The following is a 25,984-nucleotide window of genomic DNA, read 5'->3' on the forward strand; positions in this document are numbered from 1 at the left end:
GGCGTTTAACGAAAAAGTGCATCAGAAAATCTGGCAATAAAACCCATTTGAATCTCTCTCTTTGTCATGTTGGCATGTGGTCTGTCGAAAAGAACTTTCCCCATGGTCCCCCCCCCCCCAAAGACAGTCAGTGACTGTATCAGAGGACCCTTGTGAGACCCTTTGCTTTCATGTAAACAGCTCAGAAAGATGAAATCCAAACTGCATAAATATTCTGTCTCCATTTCAATGGAGAAATTCACCTTAGAGCCACCGGAACATTTTAAAACCACTTTTGAGTTCATGGGCTAATATGCAATTCATAATGTAAATCTCAAGTCACTCGGGACACAGACTACACGAGAAATTGACCAACAATACTAGAAAGAACAAACTTCTGCTCAAGACGAGGATCCATTTCTTAAGGCAACTGCTGTACAGTATTTTTCCATATTAAGAACAAAAGGCAGAGAACAAGACAACCACCACGAGTACAAAACAAAAAAGGAAAGGAAAAAAAAAAAAAAAAAAAAAAAACAACACATACAAAAAGCCTATATGCCACTGGACATGAATTTCAGGAGGCCTGTTATAAACTAATCAGACATTTTTTGCATTGGATAATCCATAATTGTGCTTCTTATCTAATTTGTCTCAATTTTTGCTCAAAATGGACAAACATAAGATGGAGATGGGGAGATGGGATAAGAAGTTGTCTGACCTTTCCCTGTTAGATATGTAAGTAAATCTGTAAAAACACATTTTAAAGGTTAATGATGATAAATACATTCTGAAGAAAAACCACAATAAAAGCCAATGGCCTAAAGGGTCTTTTTTTATAAAAAGGTGTCAGAAAATCTACAATTTTTTGAAGGCAAAAAACTGAAGGGAGAAAATTAAACGACGTGCTGTTAATGACACAAAGAACCCAGGGTGAAGACTGAAGACATTGCCTGAATTTTATCACTTGACTGGGATTAAGAGATTTTGTCACTTTAGCCAGCATCACATTTTAGCAAACAACTCAGGAAAAAGCCCTTACATTTTTAAGATTTAACATTGGGCAACATAATGACTTTTTACACTATATTAAAGCACTAATTTATGTCATGACTCAATTGAAATTAAGTTTCTTGGGAAGAGAATAAAAATGTTTAAATAATACTTTTTCCCTTAAGGTTGGGAGAATAACATTTTAAGACTATAATTTCCATATTTTGTGTGAAGTGTTAATTTCCTTTGCAGATACATATTTTCCAAGGAATGTAACAGATTTAGAGAGAAAAATAATATTTGTTACGTTTTAGTTCTGCATGGTGCGTGCTGAGTCATGCAAACCTTTAAATGTCAGTTTCCCTGTCAACATCATTAATGCAGAACATTAAGAAGCACTTTCTCTATTGAATACAAACTGAAAGACTTACTGGCTTCAACAGTTTTCTATTGTATATCTAACACTTATGAAAAAAAAAATAAAAAATACTTGCATCTTTCAAACATGGAGTGGAGTGAATATGAAGATATTCCTGGGATATTGTTAGAAAACGATATGTGGTCAAGAGTAGACAAGCGGTTCAGGTCATCAACAGGACGTTCAGCGAGAGGAAATGAAAGGAAAAAGAATTCCCATTTTCCCTCCAAATTGAGAACCAGAAATAGAAAACAGCAGACAGATGGCATTATTGACCAAAGAAAGGCTGAAAAACTTAACTAAACTTTAATCCAGGAGCACTACACTGTACTTCTCCAAACACGGCATGGGCCAATGCAGATTTGCCTCTAAAAGTTTTTGTCCACGAGTTTTACAAAAAGAAACATCTGGGGAAAAAAGAAAAAAAAAAAAAAATCCATTTCTGTATAAATGGAGATTTGGTTACTCAGATTCTTATGACAAGTTCGGTTACAGTGCATCAGTACAGTGCAGCCCTGCTCTGCAGACACAACAAGGACGTGGAAAAAAGCACATCGATAAGCAGACACGTATTTTCCTCGGCTGCGGCCTTCCCGCCCACGGGGTTAAACGGTGACGTTAAAAGAGTCTGCCGTTAGAGGGCTCTTCCACTCTGGTGTCATACCGTGAGGACCGTGCAATCGACATCACAATCCACTGCGACCGTCTTTGCGAAGCAGAGCCGCACGAAGAACACACAAAGAACACCTTGACCCAGACAGGCTTTCTAAACTCACAGGTAAACAAATGACACCACGCTGGGAGCGCATAAATCCTCGTCTGTTCACAACGTAAATGCTTGCACTTGCGGGGGAAATCGAAAAAAATACAATGCTTTTCATTACTTGTGTTGGATCACACTTGTGCTTTTAAACGTTGGGCTTTACTCCTGATCTCCTCTACTAAGCATGTGTGGATATCGGTGTGTCACAGATCCTTACAGATTCGTCCTTTTAAAGAATTAAAAGTCTCTCTTATCTAAAGAAGCACGATGCTAAACGCCTGACGTTTCCACAGGATCTTCCCCTATTTGCTGAAAAGATACAAGTTTACTGTTCAGTTTTGACTGACCTTACAAGAAAATAAGACATGTCCCTGCTGGATTTGGATACATTAGCATTTGGCAGTTCAGAATTTAACATATTTTTAATGCAAAGATAATTTAACAAAAGAAAGAAAAACATATTTACAGAATCTATTCTAATACCTTTTATTAGAAATGACTGGTGTGAAACAGAAAAGCACTTTTGATTTTTCTGAACACTAGGAAGACCTGAAAATATTTTCTTAGAAAAAAGAAATAAATATATATATTTATAGATATATATATTTTTGGAGATTGCATTTTTGCAATTTCACCATTAGTGTCCAGAATGGGTGAAAAACCGATGCTCAGAGAACTCACTACACAGGACTGAGCCTACAGACCAGGTGTAGTCACCAGGCAGGACATGATGCTACTCTGTCTTCGGCACTCCACACCTGTGAGCACCCCTGCACGATCGCTGTGTTTACTCCCACAGCGAGCGAGGGGAGCAAGGAGAACCTGGCGAGCCTGTCGGAGAAGGGGGTGTGAGGGTGCGTTATCTTTGATGCTCTGGTGTTCCAGTGATTTGTTGGCTGGGTCTTCTTTCTTTCAGGTTGGTGTGGGAAGGGTGTGTGTGGAGGGGGGGGGGGGGGAGAGATGATAGCTGTCCCGTTTGATCTGTGCCCAAAGACCCACTCGGGTTGAACCCGACGTTACCTCGCTGGATTCCGCTCCCCGAATACACAGTGCTGCTGTTCTCAGAGCCAGCTGCCCTCTGCACGCGGCTGACACTTCTTGTTCACCTGGGAGACAATGAGCTGGATCTCACAGCATAGCAGCGAGTCTTTGGATGACTTCCTATCCAAATCTCCTGGAATCAAAGACTAAGGACAACTTAGACATAATCCCCACCAGAGGCTCAAGGGTGACTGTTGCAGGCACACACTGGTATGATGTTTAAATTATAACTATTACTGTGAATATCATCATCATCATCATCATCATCATCAACATTACCACCATCATCATCATGATCCTACATTATTATTTTTCTATACCAAGTTGGCATGACGTTGGCACCAAAGCCAGCGTCTCTCTGTTTCCGAGATGGCACTCGGGATGCAGAGCTACAGTTGACACAGTCCAACGACAAACAAGAAACAGAACAAAAAACATATATACACGTACATATATCGATTGGCAACTTGATGCACCTTTTTAGGGTGCAGATGGATTCTTTCTTGGTCCAAAAGGAACAAGCATTTAATTTGCACTCTCCAAAATGTCAAGGGGGGACTGCACAGGATTCTGGGAAGGTTCTGAGGTTTTACTGTTGTTGTTGTTGTTCTTGCTGCTGTCTCCTTGACTGCTGTTGTCTTCAGCTCCCCTGTCAGTGTCCACACTGCGTTCAGCATTGCTGCTGCTCGTGTTACTGCCGTGGCTCTCTGTGCTGGTGCCGTTGCTGTCGCCATTGCTCCTACAGTCTGTTGTGCTCTTCTCCATACCATCATGGCTCTCTGACTTCTGGGGCTGCTGGAGGTTGGTGCCCTGGATGAGGCGGACGAGTCCCTTCACCTTTTCCAGCGAAGCCTGCATCTCCTTCTGCCGGGCCAGGATGGTGTTCTTGGTCTCCATGCATTTCTTTGAGAGCGAGAAGTGTGTAAGGATGAAGAGAGGGGCAGAACACAGTCCCTCACAGATAATTACTGAAGTTCACTTGGCAACACACATGACCAGAGAAGCTAAACTGCACTGGTGCAAACATTTAACCAACAGCATCTACCCATGAACCCATTCTGTGCTCTGCAGGCTTCACTCCTAGTCAGGAGGAAACCTGGAGGAGGTGCCTTCACGGGTTGTAGTCTCACCGTTATAGAGCTACTCAGCATTTTGACCCTCTGTTCCAACTGCTCCCGCTCCTGCTTCAGCTCTGAGCTCCATTTCACCAGTTTCTGCTTCTCCTCTTCTTTAGCTGTTGGATGAAACATTGAGCAGTATTCAACACCAGGGAGCGTCCATTTTCATGGCAACGTTCCTGTTCTGTGGGCAGCATCTCTCGAACAGGCCTCCCATATGGACTGATTAACCCAGGTTCAATACCTGCTTTATATGCGATGTACGAATGAACAATAGCTAGCGTGCCTGGCCAGGGAATAGCTTCTTCCTTCTTCAGAATCTGAAATATAACAGCAGAGTTTCTGTGGAGTTACTTTCATGGTGACTAAAAGAAGTACAACTTCTACTGCACGTACAAGAGGATCCAGGGGTACACCCCCTCAGACCACTTGGCTCTAAATGCACAAAAAACTGTGAGAGACAGAGAGATAGAGTGGGAGACATGAATGGAAGACAATCTTTCACTTATAAATGATCCGTGAGACGGATGTTGACGAACCATGATGGAACTTACAAAGAACAGTCTTATTTTACCCAGAAGCACTCCGTAATCAGCAGCAGACTGAAAAGCACCCAGTTCTGAATGAGGGGCACCCTTCATCTACACACCTGTTCAACTGCGACCTCCTCACAACTATTCTAAACAATTCTAATTGGTTTGGGGGGGACTGACAGCACAGCTCAAAGTGGCCTCCAGTACATGCCGGACCATTGAGCAGTTCATGCTCTGGGTTTACCTGGTCTTGACATTTGGGACAGATCCACATGCCTTTAGGAATGGTTTTCAGGGGCGGCTCCAAGCAGTCCAAGTGGTAGACACGGGAGCACGTATCACACATGAGCAACTGGCCACTGCGTCTGCACACAGTGCAGAAATCCTCATGGATGTCTCCCTGTCAGGAAGAATTGCACCAATCAGTACTCCTACTTGTTCTTTAGGCCGGGCCAGTCAGAGACAAAGAGGCAGGTCTGAGGGGAGGAGCTAAAAGGAGATAGCACTTTCGTCATTCCCTGTTTTGGTTGCCAATAGCCTTTAGATGCTCAAGCGCTTACATGTGTGTTTACTGTCCATCACGGGTGAACAATGGTTTTAATGATTGCTTAGTCAAAGTCATCTGTGGGTTTTGAGGACAGGCCCTTATTCCGTTGCCCTGACTACAGTTTTTCAGTGTGGTAAGATGGGTAAAAAGCCACAAGGGTAATATTACCCAAGTGAATAATAAAAGTTGGAGGTCAAGTCTTCATCTAAGAGGTAAGAAGACTGTTCACTTTGTAAGGTTGCAGACTACAACAAAATCAAAGTTAAACAACAACGACAAATGGATGTAAAAATCACACAAAATAAAACAAAATACTGTTATGGAAAGTATTATATGCAAAAAGTGCAATGGAATCAAGGTAACTTCCCCAGCAGGGGGATAAGGCTTTCTCTGAGGGATACCACTAAGGTTGGGGCCAGGGAGAAGGAATGTCGGGGGCTGGCCCATCAAGACCCTGGCTGGTGCGATGTGCTCTCCAGCAGCTACTTACATCCCCAGAGCCAGGGTTGGGCTGAGGGAGGGTGTGGGGGTGTGCGGGGAAGGGACAACCCCCCGTCTCAGGCTTGTCAAGGGCCGGGGAGGCGGGGTGACTGCTGAAGGGGGAAGTCGGGGCTACGCAGCTCAGCTCTGCAACACTGCTGTATTTGGGAGGGCGACCTGAGTAAAATGAGACAGACGAGGAAAATGGCAAAAGAAAAAAAAAAAAAAAAAAAAAAAAAAAAAAAAACATTTGTTGGACATACCTTTGACAAAGGGTCCTCATTGGCTAGCGTGAAAAGGAGGAGGAGCACAGAAAATTAGTACAGGGGAGCGAGAAAGAAGCTGCATGCATTATGATTGGACAGGAGAAGCTGATGGACGATGGCAGGATGGTGAGAGCACTCTCCTCTTTCAGCTGCATTGCAAGTCTCCAAAGTAACTCATTACTGTGGAAAAGGTCACTTTCAAGCAGAATAAAGACATCTTTGCTTTATTACAAACACTGAAGATTCACTTGGTTACATTAATGATATTAAAAATCATTCTTTAATTTATGTGATAATTGCTTGATCAATGCAGGGCCATAGTGCATACCCCAAACGCAAAGGTGTGAGGCAGGGTACACCTTGATGGAACACCCATCGCAGACCCATCACTCTCACTCTCACTCTCACTCTCACACACACACACACACACACACACACACACACACACACACACACACACACGTACTACGGGCCATTCAGAGTCACCAATTAATCTACATTTACTCATTTAGCCGATGCTTTTTTACAGGAGCAATTTAGGTTAGGTACCTTACTCAGAGGTACTACAGCAATAGGTAAGATCTGAACTGTGAACCTCTGGATCCAAGGGTCTAACCACCACCCCGGTATTCACCTGAAACATGTCTTTAGACTGTGGAAGAAAACCTGAAGAACTCACAAGAACACAATGAGAACATGTAAACTCCACACAGATTGCTTGAACCCATAAGCTCAGGAGCTGTGAGGCCTCAGCAGTACCTACACTGGGCTGCCCTCTTTAAAAATATAAAAACATTTATTTCCCATATGAAATGAATTTTAAAAAGAAATGAAAAAAAGACAACTGCGGGAACTAGTTGAGAAAGGAAGAGCATGTACGAGGCCTTTCTGCCACAGTAACGAAAGTCTGATGAAATTTACGTCTACCTCGAGTAAACCGAACCAAATTTCAGATGGATCAAGTTCATCTCAACAGCGAGATCCCACAAAGAAAACCCCGCAGGATCAGATCAGGGGCTACCTGTCATTTTGCTCCTAAGGTACACCTTGACTGATCACAGCAGAGGTGATGCGAGTGAGGGAGCAGATAGAGGTGTGGGCCACTTCCACTCACGAGAGGAACAGAAAATTGTCAACGGGGCAAAAGTTCACACAAAGCACAGGGCACGACAATCACAAAATGTAGCTACAAACACAAGAGACATGGTCAAGTCAACATGTTCTTATTACCCAAGTTACACATTATGAATAGTGCGCTCCTGGTTTACAGTAAGGGACTCATTTATTTAGCTGACACCTTTGTCTAATGCGACTTCTCACGTTTGGTTTGTACACTAAACTGCCAGCAATTATTACACAGCTGCATAATTTTTTTTTAAACCACAGCTATTCAGAGCAAGAACTTTGATTAATAGGTACTACAGCAGGAGTCAGCTTCAGACCCAGGACTTTTAGATTGCAGAGCCGTGGCTCTAAACACTACGCTATCTGCTTCCCTACATTCATACTCATTCGCAGAAACATGACTTTAAATAACTGCACAGTAACAGCAGTAGTAGTAACCGGAGGCACAACTTTTTAGGTTGGAACGGCAAACGACTGTGCTGAGTGAACTTCAGATTTTAATGTGAAGCTCTATAAAGTAACGACAATCTATTTTAAAATATGATACTTTTTGGTAGGACATATTGTGATCTCGATTCCATTCCTGGGCATGGTTGAGATGTGTCATTGTAACACGTCTTTCTTAGGGCAAACACCTCCAGTAGATAAGTAACTAACAATTTACTGTTGACCTGTAACAAGTCTCACCTCAACGTTAGAGCATCTTGAGGAGAGTGTGAGAAATGAGCACAGGGCAGCCCCTCACAAGTTACACTCGTGAAAGAACTGCAAAATGAAAAAATTACAAATAAAAAGTAGGACTCATTATCGGCGCCTACGACTCTCACTTTATCCCGTTTCATGTGTCTGTTTACCAAGCGGACTAATTTACAATTAGAGCGGCTCCATTTGCTGGCGACAACACTGGTGTCCCAGATAGGAATGTCGAGTGACTGAAAGTGGGACATGTTGTGTTGTATTGTCACATCATTGTGTATGAAGTCAACTTCTGTCCTTCCAGCGTAAAACACACTTTTTCAGCTTGACACAAAAGGTTTCATCTCTCTCAGACTGGAGGACGAGGAGGTTATTTTCACTGTCTTGTGGGCAAAAAAGCTTGCAAAGAAACTGTCCTGTAGCACAGCTAATGGCTGAATTCTCATAACTCTCATCACTCACGTTATTTAAACAGATCGCATCGTGAGAGCGCGCCCCTCATTAAAACTCCCCAGTGTTAAAATGTGATCTGTAAAAACGGAAGATAAAATGGAAGATAAATTGTGCCGTTTGGCCTTTTGCTTGCACACAGTGCGGACTCGCTTTGATATTTATCGAGCGGCCTGCTATGACTAAACAACATTTTCCTTGTCCTTATATTACCTTCAATGCTCAACGCAGTCAGTGCGTTCATACTGACCTCTCTTTCTGGTTCCTTGATGGAGGGGCGTATTCAGGTAGGTGACTGCGCTCTTCTTCCGCTGCACACAGTACGCTTACGTTAGTTTCATGCTCTATGCAGCCAACACAGTGGAAAACACAACTGCTCTTTTCACCACAGTACTTCTGGTACAGGGCTATTGAAGTCATAGCCCTGCAGGGACAAGACCAAGAGGTTTTTGTTCCAGCTGGGCAGTGGACCAGTGGATTGTCTCGACTCAATTCATTCATCTCTCTCTCTCTGAGCTCTTAATGGTTTAAAGAGAGTTGGAAAAACCTGCTGGACTCAGCCCTTTGGGATGCTGTATGAAACAGCTTGGTTTTAGTGACTAAAGCAATTATAAAGAGAACAGCTATCCCAGGTATGTGCTGCATGTCTTTCTGGTACCTCAGGTTCGAACACGGCGCCGCTGTAGACTGGATTTGCCGTTGTTCGCCGCTTGCGCTCCTGCCTCCGGCTCTGGATCTCTGTCACAGGAAAGAGACTACCGTCTCAGAACATGAGCATTTCCGGCCGTTGCGCTGTACGCGCAGCTCCATAATCACACGCTGACGGTATGATGCATTAATCTGTTACCTTCCAAATGATCATGGGTGACAAGTCCGAGGGAAACCATGAAGGCCAGTTTCTGTAGTGGGAGTGAGACGCAGTTCAATCATCAATAAAACGGATTTATATGTTTTAGAGGACAGAAATGCTCTCAGACCATTCATAGTTATATACATTGCATTACAACTACAGCTGGAATACCCTGAATTAAGGCACCCGATGAGATGGAGCCCAACCACACGTGTGCAACAGTGTGTTGTGGGTGCTGTTTAGTAAATAAGCAACTGACAATTTACTATATACACAGATGTGCTCTGCCGGGGATTGTTCTATATACAGCATAGCAGCCCAGCCGGTTCACAAGGGTAGAAGGAGAATGAGCAAGAGCAGCCAAGACACTGCTCCTTCTCACCTGAGGGTTTTCCTCACGCTTGGGTTTGGCTGAAGGAGGTGCAGGAGGGGAGGGTGTGGGGGAAGAGCTGCTAGCTGGTACCTTCTGCTCTGTGCCACTTTGAGCTTTAACAGTCTGCAAAGGACAACAGATCCAGTTAATGCTGCATCTTTATCTGTATACACAACATACCAGTAATAAAGCCAAGGACATTAGCACCGAGTAACAGTTGAAAATGAGTCATTTAACCACTTTCAATGACCTATGTCTCTTTGACACATAATCATAAAAATATAGAAAACAACTTAACGCAAAATGAGAATTTTACACAAATTTTCTTAGACTAAAAGTTTTTCAAAGGTACTAAGAGATGTAAGCAAATCCTCTACTAACATTAGTAGTGAACATCAGTCATGTGTTTGCTATTAATTAAATATGTTTGCCTGAATAGCTGTTTTAAGAAGAAAGCATTATCCATGCCAAGGGGGGAGAAAAAAAAAAAAAAAAAAGTTCATGCTGGGAAAAAAAACAGGACTAACGGAGTCCTTTGGTTACACCATGTTCCTCACCTTGGTGTCCCCAGCAACGCTGCTGATCTGCAGCGTCTGTGGACCGGTCAGGTGGGTGGTTGCCGGGCCAGTGATGACTATGCCGGTCAGCTGGCCAGCGGACAGGCTCTTGGTGATGGTAGAGCAGGGCTGGCCATTAACAATGTGAACCTGGTGGATTGGGCCAGCTGAAGATGCCACCGGGCTGGCTGTCAGCTTGGTGGTCAGCATCACTGGCCGCTGGAGCAGCTGCGGCGCAGCCATCATGGGCGGTGGCGGTGCTGGTGCGATAGGCACATTGTTGGGCGCGACAGGCTTGGGCCGGACCTGCTCGACACGGAGAGCGCAGTCAGCACTGAGCTGTTTGCAGTCGCCTGACAGCACTGGAGTAACATTCACCTTTATAGGCCTGGTGCTGGTGCGCGGGAGCTGTAAGCAACAATGCCCAGGAGGGAGGGTTTCATTTTGGACTTAGCTTTGTGGAACCTGGTTCGTTTCCTTAAAAAGTCAATGAGCAGACGAAAAGAAACGGTGACTCTGTGCAGTTCTCAAAGTCAACAGCCAATTGTGTGAAACAATGGACCTGTTGCTGCAGCATGAAACCTCTTACTTTTACCACACTAGCCCATTTAAAAAGTTCCTGGAAACCATACACAGCGTGTTTTTGAGCCGAAAAGCTCCAGTAGTCCTGCATGTACCAACTTCAACTGAGAAACATCTCAACTAACAGGTCTGCCAGTGTGAAAGGTGGTCTGCGCCCCACCACGACGTCAGTGATGAGAGCAAAAACCACCCTCTAGTGGTGTCTGTAAGAGAAACACAGAATGACTCAAGTGAATGATGCCGCAATGAGGTGAACTAACAGTGTGAGGCAACTTTCACAAGCACAAATCAAGAGCCAGGTTTAGGAAGACGGGGCCGGAATACACTTCAGCTATGATTTTTTTTTTTTTTTTTTTTTAAATTTTTTAATAAGCAAAGGCTGTGGTGAGGACTCTAAAAATTTTGCATACGTTCTGACTTGTCCCACACTTTCAGAGAGGGTAAGAAAGAACAATATGCATGCATATACAACCATGGGAATGCACAGAGACCACAGGGGAAATTGGAGAGTTCATAAAACTGTGGTAAAAGAACATTACTCAAAAGGGTGTCCACAAGGTATATACAATTCATAGCAGTCTATTTTAAGTAGGATCTATAGAAGTTTAATATATGCTGAAGTTTTCAAAACACTGAAAGTTCAAACACTGATGTAAAAGTAGAGCTGGATGTAGAGTATGAGGCTTACATTCAAACCACAAAATGTATACTTTTTCAAGGCATGAACACTTTGTAACTTTCTGAAAATTAGAAAAAAAAAAAATAAAAATAAAAACACCTGGATGACAGCATTCATTCGTTTTGAATGGCCTTCTCTACGTGCTACTATAATGCAACCTTTTCGACTGTTCCTGCATTGTTCTCTGAGATGTGTGTCACTTTGGAGGAAAACGTCTGATGAATAAATAAATTAATAAACAAATGTACGTGTATACGTAAACTGAATCTATAGTCCACACTAGAAGAGAAAAGAAGGAAAAGAGGAAACTACAGCAGTAAAACTGAAACGGTATCAAGTTGTTTGTGGAGGTTTCAGGAAGGGCTCTTGCAGTCTACATTAACAGCACTTGGTCAAAAACTGACCAATCAATCATTCTGGAGGCCAGAATCTCACAGGCCTGTGCTCGACTGTCAAAGTACAGTCAGTTCTGCTGCAATACTTTCATGCGACTTCGATGTTATGTAACGAACGAACAGAGGAACGCAATTAGCATTCTGCAAACCTTTGCTTGCGGGATTTGCAAAAAATGCGATGCCATTCTAAAAATAATGCCTAGAGCTGAGTGTATGAGGCACGGGATGCTCAGTCACGTGACTGCTTGACACATCAGGCATCGTTGGCATTTTGTGTTTAATTCTCATCCACTGTATTGCAGTTAAACACTGCTGGCCAAGATATAAGACGAGAAAATATTTTAGCGGGCAAAATGGAGATGGCTTATAATGCTGAAGTAAAATCCGGATGTATCCGAGTTCATTACGTAGCTGCGTAAAGTTATCCATTACTCAACAGTTATAATCACGGGATTATTGAGCGTAAACATTTACACGTTTACATTTAAAAGGTGGGCAGCACGGTGGCACAGTGAGTAGTGCTGCTGTCTCACAGCGCCTGGGTGGTGCGAGAGAACGTGGGTGCGATCCCCGCTCAGTCTGTGTGGAGTTTGCATGTTCTCCCCGTGTCTGCGTGGGTTTCCTCCGGGTGCTCCTGTTTCCTCCCACAGTCCAAAGACATGCTGTTCAAGTTCCCCCATAGTGTGCGAGTGTCACGGAGTGAGTGTGTTTCACTGATGCATGGATGTGTAACCCCTTGTAAGTAGTGTATTTAGGAATGTAGTCACCTTGGTGAATAAGGTGTGTGGGCTGATCACACTACATAGAGTTCATTGGTATCGCTTTGGAGAAAAGTGTCTAAGTGAATAAATGTAACTGAGGGTTTTTCTCCGGGTGCTCTGGTTTCCTCCCACAGTCAAAAGACATGTTGTTCAGGTTCACCCATAGTGTATGAGTGACAGATAGAGTGTGTTCCACTGATGCATGGATGAGTGACCCAGTGTAAGTCGCCTTGGTCAATAAGGCGTGTGGGCTGATAATACTACATACAGTTCACTGGAAGTCGCTTTGGAGAAAAGTGCGTGGTAAATAAATGCACGGAGTGCTTTCAAAGAAGTAAAAACAGTGCATTTTGCACACCACACATCTTAGTCAATCAACACTGTGCACAATTACAAACTGTGTTCCACAAATGAGAGAGCGCAGGAATGGCACCAACAAGCTGGCATATTCTTTAATTATTTTCAGGTGCTTTATCATTATAGGCAACACGTTTTGTTTTTGGTAGGTTTCAGTTTTTGGTGTGCTAAATTTTCTGCGAACGACTTGCGTACTTTATCGGCTCTGTCCCAACCCCATTTTCCCCAGCGAAAATGTTATTTTTGTTACACAAATTGGCATAACGTCATGTTTCATAGGAACATGACTATTTCAGCAGAACTGACTGTGCCTGCGACAGTGGGATTTTAGCTGCAGTTTCACTGAGCTTGGATGCACTTCAGTAAATGTTGTAGCGTCCCCTCGTACTTTTGTGCGCTCTTGCATTAATCCAGACCAAAGACTGACCGAACTAAACTGCTTGTCGCGTGTCTATGTGTCACATTTCTGTTGTATAAATAATGAATGACTTCAGCTAGTCGAGCGTAGTGTATACAGCATAACAATTTGCCCTGGACACAGACGTCCTCTAAATACGATGGAACAGTAATAATGTAAAAGCCACACTTGTCCGTTATGCACAGGCATTATGTGACAAAGCCACACAAGTGATGCTCCTTGAACACATTCCTTATTCAATCGCACTTTCTACTTAGGCAAGGGTCTTATTTACTGGCAGGACAGATATCGCGCGTAGCCCTTTCTTTCGATACGAAATACCTGAAAGATTCTGACGGAATATTGTAAGAGACCTGACTTTTATGTGCGAACTTTGCTCAGAGAAGAGTGTCCGCCTCCCCATCGCACTCAAGTAGCGAGAGCGCCACCGTGCGGAAACACATTAAAAGACAAGATGAGCGCTTCTCCGACGCAGCCCCCTTCGTCTCTGCCCGCACGGTACGGAAGGGATGCAACCGTGTCGGAGGTCTGATCGACACCTCTCTGAACGATGGCGTGCATTCTACAAACAACTCTACTCCATGATGAGTTGACATAAGTGGGACTTTCAAACACTGTCTCATGCGTTTTGAAAAGTGCAGTATTTTTGAACAACAAAAATGTACAATGGAGCCTTTAACTAGTGCATGGCCCCTGTAGATCTTTAGCGAGAGACGGCCGCTGGCTCGTTCGCCTTCCCCCTCTGTGGTTAGGACACCCACGGGTGGAAGATTGCTGGGGAAGAGCGTGACGGGTATGTGGGAGGGGGCAGATTCACAGAGACGAACCTGTGGCAGAATGTTGGGTCGAGGCGTCAGTCGGGGAGGCGGGACAAACTGGGGAACTTTGATAGGCTGGGTGGCTGTGGCCTGCACCTGCAGCGAGACCACGCCGTTATTAGAAGCAGAGAGGCGAACCCCGCACTGCCACCAGAGATACAGGTTATGGAGAAAAGGTGCCCGACACTCGCCCTGCTCAGTGGCAACATACAACGCTCCCTCTCTCTCTGTTGCTTGAGAAGAGCGATGAAAGGAGCTGGTCACAGGCAGCAATAACTCATGGCAACAATAACACGAAGAAAGAGACAATGTGTAACCTCTTTGTAGGCATTTTCTTCTTTAAAGCTCCTTCCTGTCTTCACAGCTTGCCATTATCATTAAAGTAGACCTTTCAAACAACATTCCTGTTAAACACACTTTGAACACAAGGGAATATTTTTTGGCAACTTGACACTGCTTCAAAGAGGAGTGATATGATGCTTAACGTTCTGAACAAATGAGCAAAGTAGCGAGGCGCTTCTGTGGGATTTTTGTCATACTTACTACAACGGCGTTCTTTGACACTATCCTCACAGCCTCGGCCCCCTGACCGCTTAGCTTGCTGGACGTCTGAAGGTTGACCGGCACGCTCTGCGAGTCAGAGTTGATGACACTCGGCTTCGGGCTGTTGCTAATGGCTGTGACCATGGCAACGGTGGGCCGCTGCGAGGCGGTAGAAGCAGGCATCGCCGGGGTGGCAGCTTTCAGTACCAGAGGTAGGGTCTTGGTGGCAATTACTGGCGTGACGGATACAGTCTTCTACAGAGAGAGACAGAAGGAGGAACTCGGTTTAACTAACACAGCGCAGCAGGCAGCACAACCATTACAACTGCCACCTTGCACTCACTGGATGCAGGTTTGAATCCCACCTCCTGCTGTAGGTCCCATGAGCAAGTTACTTAGCCTTGGGAAAAAAAAAAAAACACTATAAATGGATAAATGCACTAAGTAGCTTCAAATTGCAAGTTGCTTTGGAGAAAAGTGTCAGCTGACTAGGAAAAAATAACACACACAACATTTTTTTAATAATATGAAGTGTAGTTAAAATTGTGTCAATTAATGCGAGAGAATGTAACTACGCAAGGCAAATGGTACCCAGCTGACAATCTTCTACTCCTTGTCTTGAGCAAAGGGGTAATCCCTTTCTGCAGCCAGCGAATAAATGGCCTCCGGGATGTCCAAAGCACTCTAGCCTACCAACGGAGACGCAGCAGGAAGCGGGTCAGAGGGAACAGCGCAGAGTCTGCTGTCTAAGGCAGGACTTGGATGACTTTCCCTCGTGAGCAGATGCGGAGTGCCACCAGCTGGAGCCAAGACACACAATACCCACTTATCTGGAGTTGCCACCTGGCTGAGAAAGGCTGAGGCCTAATGTGAGCTCCTGCCCTGCTTTGTCCCTCTAGCATCCAGTCCTTACCCTGGGGCTCCAGGTGGGCTGAGAAGATGGCTCCAAACCTAGGATTTCCATGGAAACCAGCTCTAGACTAAGATTTGCTCCAAGGTACACAATGCTGTTTGTGTCAAATTAAGAAATGCAAGATGCACTCCAAAGCTTTCATATGCTTTCTTATATATGATTACATTTCAAAACATACACTACCACCGGCACTGTCACAAGTCAAACAAACGTCGCGTACGTACTGAAGATGTGAAAATAAAGAGAGCCTCTATGTATACAACCTCATTTCAGGTGTTAGTCCTGCCACAAGAGACTGTCCAGAAAGGATCACTGTCTGGGCTGAACGGCAACCTGCCGGTTCCACTTCATATCAGCTATATTAGTCATGCGCTATCACCTGAAACAATATGCGATATGTAGATGGTGAAAAGCGTGATAGCAGAAAAGCAAATATGCTCCCTCCAGCGAGTAGTGTGACAAACGCCATCATCTTGGGGATATAAACCCTTCCCGGGTTTTCAGTTAAGTACTCAGTACACATACTACTGCATATGTCATATCACCATTTTCGTGAGCTAAACAATGACGACAATGATGCTCTCTGACATGACTAGCACCCACAGCTGAGGGAGAGAAAAAGAAAACTCTACACACATGCCTTCCACAGCTCCAGCTCAAGTGTGCTGACCTCTCAAGTGAGGATGTTACACTAGAAAGCAGAGTAAATGACCACGTTCAAGGGCAGCAAGTAGCACACTGTTGCAGAACCCTAGAGCAAAGCAGCTCTCTTAAAACTACTCCAGCAACAATTACTCACGCAAATGACCGGGTAAATAATTGTACGCAGTTTAGCATAGAAGCCGAAAATTCTAAGTTGCTTCGTAAAAAAAAAAAAAAAAAGTCGCCTAAATAAACAAATAAGAGCGATCCATACAAAAACACCTTGATTACCCAAAACAGCTTTGCTTCTGATCATGCATGTACGTTGTAGAAGCAGAGTAGTTTTCCAAACACAGAGGGAACGTTTGGTCACTGCTGGTTTAGAACCAAGAGAGGCTCCCAGCGCACAAGCCCTCCTCACGATAGCACACCGTGCGAAAGACACGATTCCGCTGAACGCGTTCCAACTCCTCGGCAACGTTTCACATTCTAATCCTTCCATAAATATATAAGCAGGAGAGGTCTAGACGAGTTCCGCTGTTGGGGATTTACTTCATAAAATAAAAAAGTCCACGGAAGCAGCAAACAAAAGAAGTTCTTGCAGCCTCGCTACAAAATAAGAGAGCAATCGGCGAGGAAAGGATTGTGGAGATCACCGAAAACACGTAATTCGTAGTTTTTTGATGCTAGATATTTCAGCACTGGAATCGCCGTATTCACATTTAAGTGCCACAGCTGAGGAGAAGAATCCTAGTTCGCATGTAAACGTAGAGTACTGTGCAAAAGTATTAGGCACTTCTTTGGGGGGGGGGTGAAAAATTACAGTGAGAATGCTTCCAAAAATAATGCTCTTAATTAATAAACTTCCTACAAAACTTAGCAACCATCGATCGTCAACAACCGCCCCGAGCGGTGGTGGGGCAGGCATGGCCGGGTCCCGCTCTCTGGCAGGTCTGGGGGTCGAGTCCCGCTTGGGGTGCTTTGTGATGGACTGCAGTCCGGTGCTGGGTGCATCCCCACCCCCTCCAGCCTTGCACACCGTGTTGCCGGGTTAGGCTCCGGTTTACCGCGACCCTGCTCAGGACGAGCGGTCTTAGACTGCGTGCGTGTGTAATTTCTTTAATGACATACAAAACCCTTACTGTAATACTGTAACTTTTTGCAAAAGGAATGCTTGGAAATCTAAAATATGCTCTTTCCCATTGACACTAATGCAGAAGACATTAAATGATGGTGTAAAACAAATATTTTTGTGGAACATCTAAGTGCCCAAGACTTTTGCACAGTACTGTAGGGGCTGATGAAAAAGCACTGCTGACAGAGGCTTATGTGTCTCTTTGCCATTCCACTAAAAAGAAATGGATGAAACCAGCAAGCTGGAGGGAAAAGATGTTCCACAGCTGGGCAGCTTGCGATGCTTACGAGAGAAAGAATAAACTGGCTTGCTACAGGCATTTTCCAAGAGGAGCTTGGAGCACTAAAATTCAGGGTAGGTTTCAAGGACCTGTGTTTGATCCAGGCTCAACAATAAAGTAAAGCGCAAAGCTGCTGCACGCAAGCGGCCACGGCGAAGTACGGACGGCACCTTGCAGTCGGGCTGTGCAAATCACTACCTGCTGGGTGCCTGGGTTCTGTGGGGGCAGCGATGGCGGGGCTGGGGTTGCAGGCAGAGCTGGTGCTTTGCTTTCAGTCTGGAGCTTGGCATCTGGCTGCTCCTGTTTCACCAGCAAATCCTTCCGCAGCTGCTCCACCACCTTTTTCTGGAGGAGCAACAACAGAGGGACTCAGAGGTAGGGCTCCGGGAAGACACTGCAAGTAGGGGAACACATTGACCTCTTGCGTAACTCTACCCTTACAAATTATAGTTGGCATCGCACCTTAAGGAACTGTCTCGTGACCTTTATTCTGTTGAACTGTACAGTCAGTTTAGTAAATACTTATACAGCTATATTAAATTACCATTCTGAGACAGTATACTATCATTTAAGCATAACTGCTTTTTTGAAAGATTACAATTTGAACCCCATTGCTTAAAAGAAGAAAAAGAGCAAAACGAATAGCAGCTTCCTTCAGCCACTCCAAATAGAATGTATTAGTATTATCATTTTCCAAATTTCCTTCCATTGGTCAGTGAGTACTTTGAGGCATTTCTCAAAACTCATTCCACAAAGTGAGAACAGAATGTACGGGACATCGTTTTCTGTACAGCATCGGGAATGTGATATTTTTTCATGCAGAGGTTATCATGACACTTTAAGGAATGGAGAATGGTGACACAACACAGGATTCGTGGCATCAAGAAAAAATAGAACTGAAATGAACAATACGATACAAGGTGAAAACAACCAACGCGCAGTACATTTAACTTCAGCTACAGCACCGTTGCTTTAAATACATCTATATACAACTTCCATAGATAGGCATATCAACAGCACAACAGAATTTATGCTTTTTTTCTTTAAATAATTAAAAAAGGGTTTCATTTTTCTGAGCTTTAAAATTCATGGTACAATTTCATCATTTCAGTTTTATCAGAAGCCTGAAGAAAACACATATATAATATATATTTAAAAAAAAAAGTCCAACGGATTTAAGAGAAATTCTATCTCAGTAACCGTACACAAAAGTGACCTTGACGCTAATGAGGTGTCACTAGAAAAATTGTACATAATGCTACTGGACAGTAAGCAATTCCTTTCACGTTCTCAGTTAGGAAGGAAACATCCATGTTGAAGAAAGTAGCACTAATGGAGAGGGGGTCATGCATGGTGCACATATTATTTGTTTACTTTTCAATGTTTCTAGAGCCAACAAGAAATGATACACATCACTGGTTCTCAAAGAGGCAGCACGTCTGTCCAGGGAAGAGGAAATTGCAAATTGCACAGTGCACAGTATCACGTTTGAGCGGCTGGAGAAGAGAATGTGAGGAGGGAGGCGTGGCCTCCTGGCACCACAATGTACCAGTCAGAAACGGCGAGTAGGTAAGTAGAAGATACAGTCAAGATATACATCAGAGGCAGTGCTAGATGCAAAAGGTGCAGCAGAAGACACCTGTGGCAAAAAATTACATTTGGTGGACTGTTCCTCCCGTACAAGCATGACCCACTAAATAAAATCATTTATTTAAAGGGCTCTGAGCACCACTACATACAGCACACAGTGGTGAAATGAAATTTCACCTGGAGAAATTGGCCATCATTTCATTTTATTAAAGTCTATTATTGAATATTGACTGAAAATGGGTTGGAGATGATTACACTGGGCTGTCTTTCAAGCAGAACAGTTCTGCTCATCAGCTGGAAGACACAGTATGGCCTCATGGAACAATGCAGCATTGAGATGCTCTAATGACAGGTCTGCTCTACAAAGAGGAACTTGTCATGAGGCATAGGAAATCAGTAGAGAAAAGTATCACTGTCCTTTAATACTACAACTTAGTTTTTTTTTCCCCAAGTAATTTATTTTTACATTGTCAAGTTTCAAACCTTCAAAATTCTGTCTTTTAAAAAAAAAAAACCTCTGTTGGCTTGACAAGTCTTGGGTGGCTCAGAACACATCAAATTTGAATTTAACGGAACCTAATGGCTCTGCCTTTCCTGTCTACAAAATAACAGCTGTATCTTCAGCGCAGGTTTGGCAAAGCACTGGCAACATCTGAGCTTCACACTGAAGCTGAAGGATCAGCCTGAAATGATAGAGAAAGATAATCCTCTTAAAAAGGTTGCGGGGATCAAACGGTGCTAACGCGGGATCACAGAAGGAAACCCATTCGCAGCTCCTCCTGTCGGACAGCCACAGAAATGCCAGCATGGAGAAGGCAAGTGGTCGGAAAGTGGCCGAGAGATGCCTTCCGCTGCTATGTTGCAGGTGCACAGGTGCAGCTTCGCTTGCTGACAAATTTACTGCCATTTAGTGTGTGCGAGCTGCTTCGGCATGGCTGGAAGTCAGCAGCAGAGCCGTGGTCCTATTTACCGATTCCCAAAAACAAACGAGCAAACAAACAGGAAAAAAGGCAAATGCAGGAGAACTGGACAACAAATACGTATACAGAGACCGTGCAGCGGCTTGTGAGCTCTGGACAGCGAGCCACAAGAGCCTAGGGGAAATGCGAGACCCGAAGGCTGGCCTCGAAACAAAATGTGATGTTCCCAGTTGTTGGCTTCCCTCGCACTCTACCGAAGAGCGCTGCGCAGTCTGTCTTATCCCTTTGTGCTGTCGCTTCAGGCATACTGCTTGGATGGATGGATGGATGGATGGATGGATGGATGGATGGATGGAATGCATGCGCTGCGGGTCTGCGGAGGGCTCAGCTTTTAGCCTTTGTTGCCCTATCAGAAAGGTAGGAAGTTGAGAGAACCCTTTCCAATACACAACCTCCACAAGGCAGCCCTCTCATTAATGACACAAAGCCCACCACCCAGCACATCTGCATTCAGGGTAATCCCATACTGCCCATACGACTCTCAGCACCTCCAAAGCTACTTAAATGGAGAGTACCCTTGAAACACTTCACAGGTCATCACCCCTATTCCTTTGGCTTCACTTTCTAGTGTAATTCAGTGCCAGGGTTTCTCTAGCCATCTTACGCTCTGGAGAAAGCACCTAATGCCACTATGACCTGGAGAGTCAAAGGTCAGCCTCCTGTAGCCGTCCCCACATCAGAATAAAGCTCCCCTCACACCCACCTGGCTGTTTTATCATCGCACCCCACTGGGACTGGACAGCAGGGGCCTGAGTCACGGTTGCATTTCTCAGAAGCATCTCAAGGCTTTTGTGTGGCCCTACCCACAACTAATTCTACCTTGCTTTGACATGCCTGACAAATGTCCACGCTGCAGAAATTCTCAGGATGAATATGACAAATGGAATGGTTTTTAATGAAAGCTTTTTGGGATTGAGCCATGTATACTACATAGCAAAAACAAAAGCACAAACAGGGAAACTAATCCTGTAGATTTCCACTACGTTTCAAACATTTTAATTTATCTCCATTATGGGCAACAAATAAAAACATGTACAGAGTCGCATAAATACATTGGAAAATAATCTTGTCTGTTCCGTCAAGACCCTGTTCGTGCAATACACCTTTTGTGGATTTTCTGGGTGGAGCGAGTAGGGTTCGGCCAGACGTGCGCCATATTTCCCTAGTCCCGGATGCTTTATGCGAGAGGCCTCCTGCACACTTTTACTTGGCTCTTCCAGTTCTAAGTGCATCATGGGATAGGATCTGTGGTGGTCATCAGTAGATACCATCGACTATCACGTCTTCATTTTGAACTCCTGTCCGCTTCAGATTCTGGGTCTATACTCTGCTTAACATGTAGAAGAAAGCTGCTTGTATGACAGTGCTGATACAAGGTGCAGTGCTCATGTACAAACCTTCCTCCTGCCAGTCCCAGTGTTGTGATCAACACCCTGCACTCCTTAGGCAACCAAAGAACCTTGAGGAGCCACAATTCAGCTAGTTAAATTGTCCCACCAGAGCGTGCATTTACAAAGCACAGCATCCCTTGAGGACTCAAATATCGATTCATTCGGACAGAAGTTAAGACGCTAAGATGGAAAAAAACGTGTTCCGTCCAACACAAAATTTGGACGGCACCCAGATTCCAGTTCTAAACAGGCTTAACCGACATTGGAGAAGAGAGGACTAATGTGAAATACACAGCCATGCTTGTGTCTGGGCTAGGAAACCCTCATGTACGCCGCAAACGAGCGGAGAAAAGTAAACGTGTGGTATACACAACACGCCTGTAGAACACATCACGGGTGCCTACACCCTGCATGCTCAGGATAACTACCCTACTGCTAAGGCACCTGGGAGTGGCAGCTTTCTTCACACAAGCAGTGCAGAGAGAGCAGTTAATTTTTCCTCTTTAATTTAGTCCATTAACCTTTCTAGAGGATGCACTTGCTCTTATCTGAGAGAGCCAGTGTGGGCAGTGTGACAACTGAGTGCAGTCTGCTTGTTCACTACATAACTCATTCAGACAAGTGAAGAGAGATCCAGCAAATGTAGTGTACTGTGCCTTAACTCCATTCTTTGTGTCGCACACTGAAGAACTATAAACCTTCATGACACCACATCAAATATGTGAAATTAATTGATATGGGTCATGGATATTAGCCTGATTTTAGTTTTCACTACATGCTACTTCACTGGCAGCGTTAGGAGCGTCAGTGCTTTCTTTTTCTTTTTTTTTTTTTAAAACCGCTTTACTTTTGAGATGCTGTCTCCAACAGATGGTAAGCAGACCGAATTCACTGCAGTAAACCAAACGGTGCACCGTGGCCTAGTCCAGAGCCACTAGGAGAGAAATGGCACCCAAAAGCTTCTTTCAGGACACAACTGTAGTATTTCTACAAGTTAGTTACTAATACTTCCAGCCAAACGCTTACTTATTAAACACTGACACTGATTTATTAAGCAGCGAGATCGAATTAGCACCACAGCAGATGTTTTGAGAAAGCAAGCACGACCCAATTTCAAACTGCTCATATGGAGAATAACCCCAAAAGCATACGGCTGCAGGTCAGTGAGAAATACCGGCCCTCCTCCAGAGGCGAGGCATGAGAGACGCCTCTTGTCTCCGACACTTGTGTCATGCTTCTGAGAAGGAAATGTGGCACCTCATAGCCGGGCTCACCACGACGACAGACTCCTTTCGACGTGACGTGATTCTCATCCCTAGCCCTGGTGGACCACAACCGAGACGGCTTTGTGTTCAGGCCATTTATTCATGTACTGCAAGTTAACAACTGACTGCATACATCAGAGAAATCAAATGATGCTAAATAAAAAACAACAACAAAAAACTATATATTTTTTTTTAAATTGTGTGAAACTTTTTGTCCAGGGGGGCGCGGTGGCGCAGTGGGTTGGACCACAGTCCTGCTCTCCGGTGGGTCTGGGGTTCGAGTCCAGCTTGGGGTGCCTTGCGACGGACTGGCGTCCCGTCCTGGGTGTGTCCCCTCCCCCTCTGGCCTTACGCCCTGTGTTACCGGGTAGGCTCCGGTTCCCCGTGACCCTGTATGGGACAAGCGGTTCTGAAAATGTGTGTGTGTTTTTGTCCAAGTAAACGAGCGAAGTGCGTTTGGTCACTCCTCAAGCTTAAGTAAATCAAACATTTACAGTGCTGCTTGAAAGTATGTCAACTGCTTGTGTCCCTTGGTTATCGGATCCTCTTTACAGCTGTTCCTTGCATAACTAGTGCCATTTGGTGCATCTTCAGCTAACGTTCACATTAATACGGAACAATAACTACAATGAGCTTCCGAGAGGCCGATTCATTAGGAACAGTGCCCATGGCTCTTTTGAAGGACGGGCGCCAACACTGTCCTTTCCCCACTACTGCGAAGGCACTGCTGAGGACACAAGTGATGGAGTAAAACGGCTCCGTTCCGACAACAAGGTTTCACTTCTATCAGCACTCTTTACATCATGGAGCGTCAAGCAACCGTCAGGTTTGCCAGGTTCTCTCTGAAATTGTACTTATTTATTCCCCCAGCGTCAGCATCTGTCAACGCCGGACAAAGACTGAAGGACGTGTCCTGCTTTCTGATGTGTTATGATAGAAAGATGACCTGATGAGAGCAGCTGTTGTCAGCAGCGTAGCCAGTCACTCTCCACCATTTCATTTACCTGTGTTCATTCAGCAGACGTTCTGCTCCAAAGTGACTTCACACGTTAAGCTACCTGCATCAATTTACCCAAAATGACATACAACTGGATAGCTCTACTGGAGAAATCTTTAGGACAAGTACCATGCTCAAGGGTACCATGGCAGCGGGTGAGATTTGAAGTGGCGATGTTTTGAACGCAAAGGCAGCAGCTGTAACCACTACACAAGCAGCAAGCACCACTCCCGTAAAGCTTATTTATGGCAACATTTTGAACATGGGGGTGGGGGGGACGACACGAACACCAATTTGCGGGACCTGTATGCTGGTGCGGTATCAATGATTCTGTAATCACAATAAAGCCGGAGAAATGTACATTTCCTGTGTTGTATGTTCCCATTAAATGATTCACACTGGCCTGTTGCTACATGATTTGATGGATCATAATGTAGTTAGCAGTCAAACAACAAGAAATGAAAACAAAGAAGCGTGCTCCTGGTGCAAATTTAAAGTCCCAACTGCTTGCATTTAAGAGCACGGATAAAGAAATCCCACCCATTAGCTTCTACACGGGCTGCTTGCCTTCACATGAGGTACAGGAACACCCTGACAGCAGCTCCCACCCCCCACACTCCTTTGGAAATTTGTTGCCAGTAATATCAGTATTCATATTTGTTCCTTCACAGAAACCTATTATGAAACCCTAACGGTAGCGGGGCTAACTCCTCTAAGTTCCGACTTCCGATTCCTTATTGTTTCCACCTCCATCGACGGCTGCGCTACAGGTCAAGAGAAGTGCATTCACAAAGCAAAAGGACAAAAATATGTGCGCAGGAATAATAAGCACTTGTGGGACAGGACTCAGTGGAAACATCAAAGCATGCTACACATATTCATGATCTCCCTTCAACACTGAATGCTTTTTCATTTCCAATTACGTTAAAAAGTCCAGGATTTCCCCCCTCCCTCAACCAGCATGGCATATTAATTTTTCTTTTTTTTAATACTCTGCAGTCATATGGTAGACATGTGTTAATAGCGTTTCTTCAGCTCCATTTCAGCTCCAAGCTTTTGAAGTAACAAAGGCAGCAGAGTGCAGAGAAAAAGTCTGTTCTTATTCCTCAGAAGATTAAATTAGGCTGCGCCGACAGAGGCGGCCGCGTGTTCCAGAACACTCTTCTCCGGCTGCTTCAAAACCACCCGCTCTTTGAGAAAACCATGCTTTTTTACTCTCTCGGAGTAAAACAAGAGGCAGCTGAAAGAGAAGACTGCAGCCAAGAGAAAGATGTGAGCTTCACTGGGAAGCATTACTGTGGCTCGTAAAAAGTTAAATACCCTGTATAGTGGGCACACTACCCTCCCTTTGGCCGAGCGGACAAGTACACCAGCGCCGGTACACTGCACAACTGGGCCTCCTTCAGCTCGGCGTTTCCCGGACACGGCCCATAGCGGGCGAGCCCTTCCTCCGGGAGCAATTCCGTCAAAAAAAAGCAGCGTCTCGGCTCACGAGCGTTCCGATGTAAATAACATATGAGAACGAGCTGAGAGAAGCGCGCCGACAACAAGGAGATCCTTGCGACAGACTGTTCGTGTGGAAACGTTACGGGAAGAGACGATGCGTGCAATGCCCACTCGGAGCCTACAGGGGGCGCATGTCGCACTTTGTCACAGGAACTGTGGACTTGCACTGCAGCACACAGCAGGCTGCTTGCTTGTCCCTCAAAACCCACCGACAAGGCTGTCGGTCCTGAAGAGAGAGAGAGAGAGAGAGAGAGAGAGAGAGAGCACAAACTCCACAGGATGCCTACAACTTTGTTCTGGATCAGACAAAACTGTACTTTTTGGCCAACTTGTTGCTGGCATTCACATGAAATAAGCTTGATTTTAATTAACCTTTAATCAAAAAAGCAAGTTTGTCGCTTTGGTCTCAGATGAAAAGAACCAAAGTGATTGAAAAAGGGAATAAGGAGGACACCAGCATATATGTCCTTAGCACATCTTTACAACTGCGTGGATCAAACGCTTGCTCACAAAAACAAAACTGATAATAGAGAAGGCAGGAAG

General features: G+C 44.7%; 1 protein-coding gene across 6 annotated transcripts in view; it reads right to left on the bottom strand.

Annotated features, from left to right (window-relative positions):
- Positions 1–2,705: 2,705 nt before the first annotated feature.
- phf21ab (PHD finger protein 21Ab) overlaps positions 2,706–25,984 on the bottom strand; it is a 51,389-nt gene continuing 28,110 nt past the window's right edge. For 2 of the 6 annotated variants that reach the window (XM_018743395.2, XM_018743394.2), the window contains exons 7-19: positions 17,911–18,057; positions 14,743–14,997; positions 14,209–14,295; positions 10,190–10,495; positions 9,642–9,755; positions 9,257–9,308; positions 9,068–9,147; positions 8,660–8,720; positions 5,883–6,049; positions 5,090–5,245; positions 4,557–4,632; positions 4,325–4,428; positions 2,706–4,097 (exon numbers count right to left, since the gene is read on the bottom strand). In XM_018743395.2, the coding sequence (XP_018598911.2) occupies positions 3,720–4,097; positions 4,325–4,428; positions 4,557–4,632; positions 5,090–5,245; positions 5,883–6,049; positions 8,660–8,720; positions 9,068–9,147; positions 9,257–9,308; positions 9,642–9,755; positions 10,190–10,495; positions 14,209–14,295; positions 14,743–14,997; positions 17,911–18,057 (1,983 nt within the window). In that variant the 3' untranslated portion in view covers positions 2,706–3,719. Of the gene's footprint in view, positions 4,098–4,324; positions 4,429–4,556; positions 4,633–5,089; positions 5,246–5,882; positions 6,050–6,135; positions 6,159–8,659; positions 8,721–9,067; positions 9,148–9,256; positions 9,309–9,641; positions 9,756–10,189; positions 10,496–14,208; positions 14,296–14,742; positions 14,998–17,910; positions 18,058–25,984 lie in introns of all 6 variants that reach the window. The other 4 variants (XM_018743397.2, XM_018743396.2, XM_018743398.2 and 1 more) reach the window with 4 other exon arrangements.

This window comes from Scleropages formosus, chromosome 7, assembly GCF_900964775.1.
Source record: "Scleropages formosus chromosome 7, fSclFor1.1, whole genome shotgun sequence".
In the NCBI taxonomy this organism is placed as follows: Eukaryota; Metazoa; Chordata; class Actinopteri; order Osteoglossiformes; family Osteoglossidae; genus Scleropages; species Scleropages formosus.